Below are 12,354 nucleotides of genomic sequence, written 5' to 3'. Positions count from 1 at the left end.
TCACCCTCTAACACCCTCTACCACCCTCTAACACCCTCTACCACCCTCTAACACCCTCTACCACCCCCTACCACCCTCTACCACCCTCTACCACCCTCTAACACCCTCTACCACCCTCTAACACCCTCTACCAACCTCTACCAACCTCCCATCACCCTCTACCACCCCCTACCACCCTCTACCACCCTCTACCACCCTCTAACACCCTCTACCACCCTCTAACACCCTCTACCACCCCCTAACACCCTCTAACACCCTCTACCACCCCCTAACACCCTCTACCACCCTCTACCACCCATATACCACCCCCCTATCACCCCCTACCATTCCTAAATAAACATTACTTAAATAATAATAATAAATAAATGTTACTTACGTACTGCGTGTGCTTGACCAGTGTGGTTGATTTCACATGACAGTCGACATTACTCATTCCAGGTCCCGCGCTTCTCTGGTATAAAGCTCTCCCGCTGCTTCCTGATACCAATACTCATATCTATAATAAGGACAACAAGATAAACACGGAGGACGTCTAACATTCTTTTTAATTTATTTTTATTTATGGGTTTTTCAGTTCAGTTTCAGTCACAAACACACATGTAGGCCTACATCACAAACATATCAACAGAAAACAAAACAAAACAAACAAACAATAAACAAATAATGATGAAAGAAAAAGAATTACAACAACAATATATATTATCAAATTAATGCAAAAGTAAAAAAAAAAAAAATAGGAGGGGAAAAAATCAAATAAAAGTACAAAGGTCAGATAGGTAGGTAGGTCAAAGGTCAGATAGGTCGGTAGGTCAAAGGTCAGGTAGGTAGGTCAAAGGTCAGATAGGTAGGTCAAAGGTCAGATAGGTAGGTAGGTCAAAGGTCAGATAGGTAGGTAGGTCAGGTAGGTAGGTCAGATAGGTAGGTAGGTCAAAGGTCAGATAGGTAGGTAGGTCAGATAGGTAGGTCAAAGGTCAGATAGGTAGGTAGGTCAAGGTTGCTGCTAGGTCAAGAGAGGGATAAAGGTTTCAGTTGGGAGGTGGCGGGGTCATTTTAATGGCATCTATATCATGTGAAAATGGCTGCCAGATTTGGTCAAATTTGAGTAGGGAGCCTCGTAGGGTATGCTTGATTTTCTCCAGTTGCATGAAATGCAGTACGTCTTCAATGACGTCTAACATTCATAACCACACATTTTAAGACGGACATTCACACATCAGAACATCTCAGTAGCCTAGTTAATGGCAGGAGTGAGTTCTAAGCAGAGTGTTGAAAGTCTCTAGATCCGGCGCATGTGTATTGACTTAAATGTGGCAGACTTTGCATTCCTCAACACCTTCTGAGAAGGAGTGTGTGTGTTGGACCCGTGTGGTTGAGTTTACATGACAGTGGACATTACTCACTTCTCTGTTATAAAGCTCCCCAGCTCCTTCATGATACCAATACTCGTATCTATTTCCACCTACATCGTTTTTATGCACCTGATAGAACACAAACATAAATGGTTGAAAGGATTTCAACACATCCATGCTATTTAATGTAACAGCAATGTCAGAAAGATTCCCCAGATTAGAGAGGGATAACAGTCTCACTCTGGTCAAAGTGATTGCACCAGGTTGGGTCTTGGTTCGTTGGTCAGTGTATCTCTTGGTCATTCATTCATTTTGAGAGACCGCATTTCCAGTATAAATGCGCCTCCCAATCAGTCTGATTAAGAACACCTGTGCTGACCTACAATGCAATGGTTGATCTTGTTTATGGGACTATATTCTGTGGCGGAAGGATATGTATTCTGAAACGATTAATGATTGTAAATAAATGAATTTACATTTATGTTACAACTGTGTATTTTTTATATTATATGGTGGCTGTTGTAGAAAAGCAATTGACCATCGGAGGGCGGGGGTTGTGGAGACATTTACCACTGGTACTGAGCTTGGCCTCGTGCCACAACCCTGTACCAGTGGTAAATGTCTCCACAACCCCCTTCCTCTCATGGTAAATCGCTTACTTTTTATTCATATTCTTAGACCGCATGTTCGTTTACAAGACAAGAGTGCCTCTCTCTCGTTCGATCTCACCTGAGAAGTGACAGATGTGATGATATGTTTGTGTCCAACACCAAGCCTATAGAGGGACATTCTGGTTGGTCCTACCCGGTGTGACAGGCTGCATCATGTTTGTGGTGGGCTTTCCTGTTGGGCCTAATTTACACCTGTCAACATTTGAAAAGCTCCTGGGGCGTGCCACCACCCGTATACCGTTGTCCATATAGAATACCCAGAGTTCCCACACCTTCTGAAACATCACATTCAAGCACAGCAAGGCAAGTTTATTTGTATAGCTATAGCACATTTCATACAACAGGGGCAATTCAAAGTGCTTTACATACATTATTTAAAAATACAGCAAGAGGAGCATAGTAAGAAAATACAAATTACAATGAATAAAAGCAAATAAAAGAAGTAACTAGATACAATAGTTAATGGAAAAAAAAGACATTGATAGAAGTGTTTGTGTTTAATCCTAACTGCTGCAAAACATGAAGGTTTTTTAGCTTAGATTTAAATATTTTAAGGGTTTGGGCCTGTTTGATTTCTTCAGGGTGTTTGTTCCAGGAGCATGCAGCAGCGTGACTAAAAGCTGCTGCACCGTGTTTTGTTTTTACTCTTGGAGTGATTAGCTGATTAGTCTCAGCTGACCTTAGGGGCCTTGCGGGAATATAGGGTGGGAGGAGATGAAGAGAAAACATCTTGGATTGAACAGCCTTGATCGTATTGTGTGTGGTGTGCGTCGATATTCCCATTTCAGCACCCCACATACATAAAGATTATCATTACGACAGTCTAGTCTCGTTCCCCAAGCCAGAAATCAAACGTGGTCTAACGTAGTACCCTGACTGACCTGTACGAGGCAGCCATGTGACAGGGCAAATAAAGTGCCGAAGAACGAAAAGAAGAAGTCAGCTCGCTTCTTGATTGGCTACATTCCATCCACGTCACAATCGGACTCGCAAGTAGGGTCTCGTTCCCCAAGCCAGAAATCTAACGTCATCTAACGTAGTATCCTGACTGACCTTATAACAACTCCCCCTCCTACTTATGAAATGACTGTGTTATCACAAAAAAAGGTATAAACAGAACAACCACAAGGCAAGACAGACCCCGTAACTTCAATGTAAATAATATCTGTATTAGACCCTCTTTAGGGTTTCAAGCACACACAATAAACAACAAATGAAATACAAAGGAATAATAAATTCACTTCACTCCTCCAGCAATAATAATAAACTGAATTTCTCAATAATTATAAAGTAGGTGCTTCAAAATGATTACAGGAGTTTAGAATGTTTCTTTTCCAGTTACTCTTCTGCTTGTACATAAAGCAGAACATGCCCTCCACTTATACATCAGAACTGGACCATTTTGATTCTGATGACTGACAGTTGTCTATATCTACCCCACAGGACCTCATCACTATGAACAGTTATCTATATCTACCCCTCAGGACCTCATCACTATGAACAGTTATCTATATCTACCCCTCAGGACCTCATCACTATGAGCAGTTGGTTATCCAGTATATCCACTTCCCTGCTGTGCTGCATGGCTCCTGGGGGGTATTCCACGAAGCTCGATAAAGTTCTAAGCCTCGAAAATGTTAGCTTGCGTTCGGTGCCATCAATGTGGCTCAAATAATTCGCTGCTTGGTTGAGCTCCTTCTGAGTCAGATATAATTAGCCTGCTCGCGACCAGGCTAAAACACAGGCTATAGTGAGACGCGCGTCAAAAAAGGCACACAGGCGGAAACTAAACCCCGAACGACAGTTCCTCATGTGTCTTTTAGGAAATATTAGTTCCCACTTCACACGAGATAGATAGATTAGATAGTTTGACTGTGTGATAGATAGATAATTTGATATTTTGAAAGTGTGATCGATCGATAGATAGTTTGATTGTGTGATAGATAACTTGATATTTTGAAAGTGTGATAGATAGATCGATAAATCAATAAAGAAAAGAGTTTTTAAAAAAAAGTAATTGTGTCAACTTGCATTGCTGTCATCACAGCGGTCTGGCTGGCGTAGTGGTTAAGGCAGCCGACTGGAGTTCCAAGTGTTCGAGACTTGACTAAGTCTTTTTTTTTTTTTTTTTTTTACATTTAACCGAAGATTTCATGCAAAGGCTTCAAACACCATTGTAATCGTGTCCGTTCTTGTAAATTAGCCTGCACCATAATTTTAAAGCCTACATACTTTTTTAGATGAGATTTTAGATTAGATTCAGAAAACGAAATGCAGAAAAAAGTGTGTCTGAAGAGGGATTTGAACCACCGATATAAAATTACGAATTAATCCTATGGCAGCGGTCGGTACCACTAGGCCATTGTGGCATTATGACGGTTTGTAGCCTGCTGCTGATATCACCACAGTAGTAAATATTCATTTATTAAAATATGAACATATAACAATAACTGGGGCTAGTATGACCTACGCATTTAATCGGTCAGCAATTTCTTGCCAAACCATTTCCCTCGCCTTGTTAATTACGGCAGTATTGCACTATTTTACATCTTATTTTTCCGTCTTCATAAAAATCAATAATTCGGAATGCTGCGCAAATGTAGTACCCCTGCAGAGTGGAGTATCTTCATTTCGACAGATCGACTCTTCGGGGCTGCGTATGTCTGCATGCACGCGCCCATATCGAAGATTTGTAAGCCTGTCTTCTGTGAACACTGATGACACAAGGCTGATCCTCGTTCGAGGAATCACCTGAGGCTTGAATTCCAATCTCGAGTTGCCTGAGCGCCGCATTTATTTATATCGCGGCTATACTGATCCACCTTTAGTGGAATGGCCCCCTGGTCAGGAGAACCCTGGTAACCATGATGATGGGCGGTTATGTCCACTGTGTGCTGCTACAAGGCTGCACTCCGACCACTAACGCCAGGTGAGTCCTGTACGTTTAACAACACCAATATAAAACTCATCAATCATTTGGCAAACAGAAGAAAGTTGAAAGTTTAAACGTCAAACTTGATTACAGACGTCAGTAGGTTGAATTACAGTAATACATCATACACTAATCCAAGTTTACAGCCCAATTAGTTTCTCTACTCTTTCTATAAGATATTCTCCTGAACTGTGGGGGATAGGATATGTAGGACCCTTTATTGGGGCCATGTGGGCATTCTAAAGATGGCTCCTTGTGGCCTGGGCCCTACCCCCTGGCCTATAGCCCAGGTGACATCATGTAGGGTCTGCCTAGTTGCTACAGTAAAATGATAGGACCATTGTTGAAGCTATATTTGCATATCAAAAAGGTATAAAGGTGATGAAGGTGAAACAAATGAAATCAGCTGCCTCTTGACCACTCCAGCCAGCTCTCTCATCATTCCAGCCAGCATCACCAACAACTTGTAACTTGTACTTTTGTTTAATAAATAGTCTTAAAACTCAGAAGGTTATTCGTGATCTATCTCAAACAAGTTACTTAAGAAGAAACAACACTAGCGAGTTTGTGTTGTGATTCTCAACAACGTTGAAACGTAGTTCCATGATTCAAAAAATCTGAACATTTTAATTGGTTGCCGACATGCGGACCAAATGATTAGACTGTGTCAGAAATGAGTCCACCTAGCAGTTTAGTTTAGTTTATTAGTTTATTATATCGAGGACAATCCAAATACATGAACCATATAAAATACAGTAAAAAAGTCAGTGTTAGCCTAGTCAGCTAATTTTCAGTTGAAGTCCCCGGCCAGTTGCAACATGGCATCCTGAAAAGTAACGTCATTAATTAAAATAAAACATTTCAATATTCTAAGAACACGTGACTGAGACAAGGTACCCCAACATCACACTTGACAAAAAACACAAGTAAACAAGCTGAGGTGATTACAAGCGGCTGCAACAAACACTAACAGCGCATAGGGGACAGGGACACATGAAGTCATAGCAAACACGTAGAAGCACACAAGCCAGAGCATGTTTACAAACCACACCACATACACACTTATGGGAGCAGCGACATTTCAAGCACCTAGAAGCCACAGGACAATTACAGGCCACACAACATTAAGCACTTACAAACAGCAATACATTAAACAAACCAAAACATACAAAAAAGGCGTTATGGAGAGGCAGCACAGGAGTCCATCCCAGTAGCGTAGCCACGTTAGGCCCAGGCCCGCCCACTTTACTCATGGGCCCATCCTGAGAAAGCTTCGGTGTAGTTTATTTTCTCATTATTATTAAAAAACCATCGCCAAAAACTATCACCCATTGAGAATATCCGAGCATTCAAACCAAAACAAATAAGAAAATATGTGAACAAATATCAAGTTGAATTACTGTTGTATGCAGGGGCGCCGCTAGGGGGGGGGAAGGTTAGGACGATTCTAAGGGCCCAGCACTGACAGGGGCCCAAGATAATCTTTTTTTATATATTATATTTATAATAATATTATTATTATTATCATAAGGACGTTAATGTAGCCGACTTCAAATTATAATTCTATGTATTAAAAAAAGTCACCAAAGAAACAAACTGGAGTTTTGTTTCTCTATGTTTGACAAAATTAAGCCTTATTATTTACCTGTGTAGTGCCGAGAGACGGGAGTCGGAGGCGGCGTATCAAATATCACAGCTAGACATTTATTGACAGACATGAACGAGTCTCAACCACACGCTTCAAGCAGTAACTATATCTGACGTAACAACTTCGGTACCACGCACTTAACTCTCCGTGCGGAACAATACTCCCAACCCATAGTTCCGTGGGTGAATTATGTCAACCCACCACACCCCTCTATTTAGTCATTGCATGGTTCAGTCCACCGCGCGCGAGCTGCTAGACTAGAGGAACGTTACCGCAAATATTCTGACCAGGAGAGAGACGATGTTGTGAAAGGCGAAGTCAGTCAGGGTCTCAAAAGAGAAAAGCGAAGCCAAAGTCAGGGTCTCACAAGAGAAAAGTAAAGAACGAGGAGAGTGACAAAAAATAAAAATAAAGAAGACTGTTCCGGTTACGATGTGAAAGGAGGTAGACGCGTGGAGGGTGGCTCCCAGTATTTAATCTTTTAAATCTCAACTATCGTGATCCCTTAAACATATTTTTAAGAAAAACAATTAGAAAAAGTTCAGTTGTACAACTTGTCTCGAGGATATGCCCAACAAACGCACCAAAAGGGGCACACGATCATCTACACCTCAACAGCTAAAAGAAGACGCTAGCGAAGTAGCTAATATGGCGGCCGAAGCCTCAGCGAACCTGCCTACCGACCTACAAAATCTCCGCTTAATGCTAGTCACAGACATGAAGGACATGATTAAGGGATTGATTGAAAGCGCCCTCTCTCCACTCAAGGAGTCTTTAGATGCTGTGCAATCAACCACCCTTGACCATGGTAAACGCATTGCTGAATTAGAAAGGGCGCTCAACGGATACAGTGACACGACTATAGCCCTGGAAAAGACCTGTGAACGACTTAGCTCCGAGAATGAAGCTCTCGCTAGCCGCGCGGAGGACATTGAAAATCGGTCCCGCAGGTGCAACCTACGAGTCATCAATATTCCAGAGAACGCGGAGGGAACGGACACTGTTAAGTTCATGGCTGAGTTCTTTACAGAGGTCTGCAAAGATGTCTATCCAACTCCCCCCGTGCTGGACCGTGCACATCGGATTGGCCAAGTACGCCCTGGACCAGGGCTGGACTGGGACAAAAATTAGGCCCTGCCATGTGGCTCAGACCGGCCCAACACAATCGGTCCGACACCCCGATCAACATGCTGGCAGTCTGTTGAATATACCAATTGTAAAACCCCTTATGTAGCTCAAGCCCCTCTTGCCTATCACCTTCACCACATCCACAACACACTCCAAAACCTGGCGTTTCTTTCTTACTTGCTGCCTATGAGCAGACATCTGACTGCCAGCAAACTTGCTCTGGATATCTCCTTTTCTACTTCTTAGAAAATAGGCTTCAGCACACTTTCGGTGTGTAGCACTCTTTTCATGCTCCTCCACATTCTGTTGCGCACATCTCCATCCTGTCATTCCAGTAATACATTTTCTGGGGTCAGTGCTATTGCCAAATGCCATACAGACAAAACAAAACAATGTATGCTGTTCTTCGCAATATGTGAGCCACTTCCTACTGGTGCCATCTGCACATGTGAAATACTTTTGTGCCGCTGTATTTTTGGTTCTCTGCTGAGGGTGGTAATCTAAAAAGTGATCTAGCATGGAAGGCTCAGGACAGGCAAAGTAATTGAAGTCCTGAACGTGGCACTCTGTTTCCTCTGTTTCATCTTTTTCTCTCTCCTTTTCCTCTCTTTCCCTGACACTCTGCTTTTCTGGGGAGGGCAGCAGCAGCTCAACCTGGTTCAACAAGACATGGACAGAGAAGTAAACTAACTGGTTGTCAAAATCAGCAAAGTTCTCATTTACATGTACACACAGGCTGCATGATTGCATTATGTTACACCAGAAGCCCAGTCATTTCAAATGGAAGGTTGCAAGACAACATTATTGGGTTGCAGACTGCATGAGTTTTATTTCTCCATGCAATAAAAAGCATTCATTAGTTCTGAACTAGGCTAGTGTAGATTTTTTAAAAAAATATTTTTATTTTCAAATAAAAAGTATTATTAACACCCATTGTTGGTATTGCATTTATGTCAGTGACAGTGATACCTCAACTTGCTAGCTAGCAACAAAATAGAAAGTCACAAAATGCAGAACACCCCCATCTAACGTTAGCTATAGAGTCCACAGCCAAGCAGCACTAACGTTACACCACGAGAGAGATCACTGTGTGTGCATGAATTCCAGCCAAGTCCTGGTGAAGCGCAATGCAATCATGCTGCCTGTACGGGTTAGCATAAGTCATAAGACATTCTCTGCTGCTGCTCCCTTAATCTGGCCAATGCAAGCGACTAACATAACTTTGCTTTTGTAAAACCAAGTAACAACATTGCTTACCTCTCTAGCTGTGTCCTCTGTCTCCTCCTCAATTGCTAACGGCACATCAGTGCTAACGTTAGTTAGCGGTAAAGATTTTGCTGTGGCAGCCGCAGCTGTAGTAGCTTCTTACTTTTTTTCTCCCTAATTTTCTGGGCACCCCCTTTCACTATCTTATCTACGGACATGACACTGTACTTGGGTTGTCGGCCGAGGGATCAGAGTGGGGGAGGGGGCCGATGGACAGCAGGGCCTAAGCATGTGATTGGGCCAGCCCATGTGTTAGTATAAACGGGGGCCGCCGCTTGATTCAGCGCTAGTTGATGCCGCGTTATTTTGGGCCGCGCTATTTTGGGCTCGGCCGCGCTAGTTTGGGCTCGGCGGTGCTATTATTATTTTATTTTTTTTAAATTGGGGGGGGGGGGGGGGGGGGCAGGCGGCCCGACCGGCCCAAAACTAGCGCGGCCCATCTGCCAGCGGGCAGAAAGATTGTATGGCCAGTCCAGCGGTGCCCTGGACCCACTGGACAACCCAGAGTGATGATTGTCCGTTTCCATTACTACCAGGACAAAGCCCGGGCTCTGAGATGCGATCGTAATCAGCTCGTATGGCGTGGACGTAAAGTACCATTCTTCCCAGACTACAGCATCAACACATCCAAGCAGCGTGCATCATTCGCCCGAGTGAAATCACTGCTCTACGAGAAGAAGGTCAAGTTCTGTCTAATTTATCCTGCTCTTCTAAAAGTGGACTTCAAGGACAAAATCTACGACTTCAAGACTGCCCCAGAAGCACAACGGGTTTATAACCAACCGCTGGAGCGGATGGTGGCGGGGATGCTGACTAGTATATGGCCATATGCGGTGAGCATAAGCTATTCTGTAGCTGACACCGCAAGAGGAAACGATTACCTTCATGACTGCTAGTATAAAGTTAAAGCTATGCTTAGCCTAACTAACTTCTATATAGCATTAACCATTTTTCTTTTTGCCCCGTAATAACGTTACCGTGAACTGTTGACAACCCACGAAGGATTGAATGTATATGACCCTGATCATAAGCCACCGGGGCTGGCTAGCTCTATGTTTTGTTTATACTGTGCTTATTTTTCACCGGGAGGCTGCATCGCTTTTTTGAACTGCGATACTATGAGAGGACAATTGGACCTATAACCGAACTTATATGCCTGATTCGATTGAACACTTTATACACGGACCAGTTTAATTAATCACTGAAAACCGTTCAGACTCTCCATAGGCTTCATAGGATGATGATAACGTGAGTAAACAGTCCCCAGGTCATTATCCAGCTAACTCTGAGCTAATTTCAGGGATTGCTCAACTCATTGACTGTTGTTATTACATAGTTACATAGCGCTGTATTATGGGTTTACTTCTTACCTTGACTAACTGTTTATATACGCGCGCATGCTTAAGTTGACGTTACTTAGCGCTGTATTTCGGGTATACTTTCTCCTATTGCTAATATGTGTGTGTTGGTGTGCATGTGTTTGAATTGACGTTGCGTGATGCTGTATTACGGACCTACTTCCTTCTTTGATTGAATGTGTGTGAGTGTGCTTAACAGTATTGACGCTTCAAACGCCTTTATTACTTTTCATCTATAGCCGGATAGCTCTTGTATGATAGGCTACCTAGAACTAAAATAACACCGGAGCAGGAGCTGGGGTTCGTTGAGGGGATCTGTGACATATCTAAAGGGGCGTGCGTTTATACGCGCGCATATCATTCACGGGGCGGGTGCATACATGCATAGGCAGGTGTGTGTGTGTGTGTGTGTGTGTGTGTGTGTGTGTGTGTGTGTGTGTGTGTGTGTGTGTTGCTGTGTGTGTGCTTGTTGCTGTGTGTGTGCGTGTTGCTGTGTGTGTGTGTGTGTTGCTGTGTGTGTCTGTGTGTGTGTATGTGTGTGTGTGTGTGTGTGTGTGTTGCTGTTTGTGTGTCTGTGTTGCTGTGTGTGTATGTGTGTTGCTGTGTGTGTGTGTGTGTGTGTGTGTGTGTGTGTGTGTTGCTGTGTGTGTGTGTTTGTGTGTTGCATATATTCTGAACCCCGGCAGCTCTGTTTTAGCGACACTGGATATGGGCTATATTCATTCATCATATTGACACTGTTTCTTTTTGTTTTTTTGTTGTTTGTTGTTGTTTTTCTTGTACTCTGGGAGCCACCCTTAGTGCTTTAAGGTTAGAATGTATAAGAGTTGCGTTAACTGGGAACATTTTGGATGTTTTTTCCCTCTGTCTTTTTCGTTTGGGGAAGAAGACTTAGGGACTGGGGAGGGACTGTCTGCAGAAAAGTGCTACTCACACCAGAGGTTTTATTGTTTGCTTTCTCTTTTTATTCATTTTCTTTCTTTTCTTTCTGTACCTATTTTACCCCATCTATTTTGTTTTGTCATCTGCTTTGTTAAACAAGGAATCATTCGCTCTCCAAGACTCAATGGAAGTAGGCCTTGCAAAGGCATTACACTCACTGTAAGGATGCTTACAATTACTTACCTGCTACACTCACAATATGACCAATTTAGGCAATAAGGATAAATACTCAAATGTTCGGTTCCTATCATGGAATTTGAAAAGCTTGAATGGTCCAGTCAAGATCTAAGGTTTTTCTACACTTAAAACGTCTAAAAGCAGATGTTAATGTTAATGTTAATGTTAATGTTAATTTTATTTATAATGCGCCCCCCATCCAACTTTTACATCGGCCCGGGGCGCAGCCCGGGTAAAGGAACAGATAAAGACAAGGACAAGGACAAGGAACACAGAAAGCAAACAGATACAGACTACTTAAACGAACATCTCAAGGGATACAATTTACAACAAATAGGGAGTAGACTTAGGGAACATCATTGACGAAGAGGTGGGTTTTTAACTTGGCTCTAAAGGAGTCCAGAGTGGGGGCAGACTTGATGGCGGAAGGGAGCGCGTTCCACAGGGTCGGTGCTATCACCGCAAAGGCACGGTCACCCTTCCTCTTGAGGTTGGTGCGGGGGACCCTCAGGCTGAGTTGGGCGTCGGACCTGAGCCTGGGCCTTGAGGTGGAAGACAGGTCCAGGAGGTCCTTGATGTAGGGTGGGGCGAGACTGTTGAGAGCTTTGTAGACAAAGGTGCAGATCTTGAACTTCACTCTCTTCTTTACTAGGAGCCAGTGAAGGGAGATGAGGACAGGGGAGATGTGGTCCCTCATTTTAGTGCCTGACACCAGCCTGGCAGCGGCATTTTGGACTAGCTGCAGGCGGTAGATGGTCTTATCAGGAAGTCCAGCATAGAGTGAGTTGCAGTAGTCGAGCCTAGATGAAATTAGCATGAGGACGACCCTCCTCAGGTCACTGGGGGTGAGGAAGGACTTGATCTTGGCTATGATACGTAGTTG

General features: G+C 43.3%; 1 protein-coding gene across 1 annotated transcript in view; it reads left to right on the top strand.

The window, feature by feature from the left end:
- Positions 1–12,354, top strand: part of LOC308164474 (histone deacetylase 6-like) — a gene marked incomplete at both ends in the record, with an annotated part of 53,772 nt that overhangs the window by 19,473 nt on the left and 21,945 nt on the right. Inside the window, one exon of the mRNA XM_080538557.1 lies at positions 9,604–9,827. Coding sequence (XP_080394683.1) covers positions 9,604–9,827 — 224 coding nt within the window. The remainder of the gene's footprint in view (positions 1–9,603; positions 9,828–12,354) is intronic.

The sequence above is a fragment of the Nansenia antarctica genome (assembly GCF_963989245.1).
Source record: "Nansenia antarctica genome assembly, chromosome: 8".
Classification (NCBI taxonomy): Eukaryota; Metazoa; Chordata; class Actinopteri; order Argentiniformes; family Microstomatidae; genus Nansenia; species Nansenia antarctica.
The sequence above is the reverse complement of the archived record's forward strand: the minus strand, read 5'-3'. Positions and strand labels throughout refer to the sequence as shown.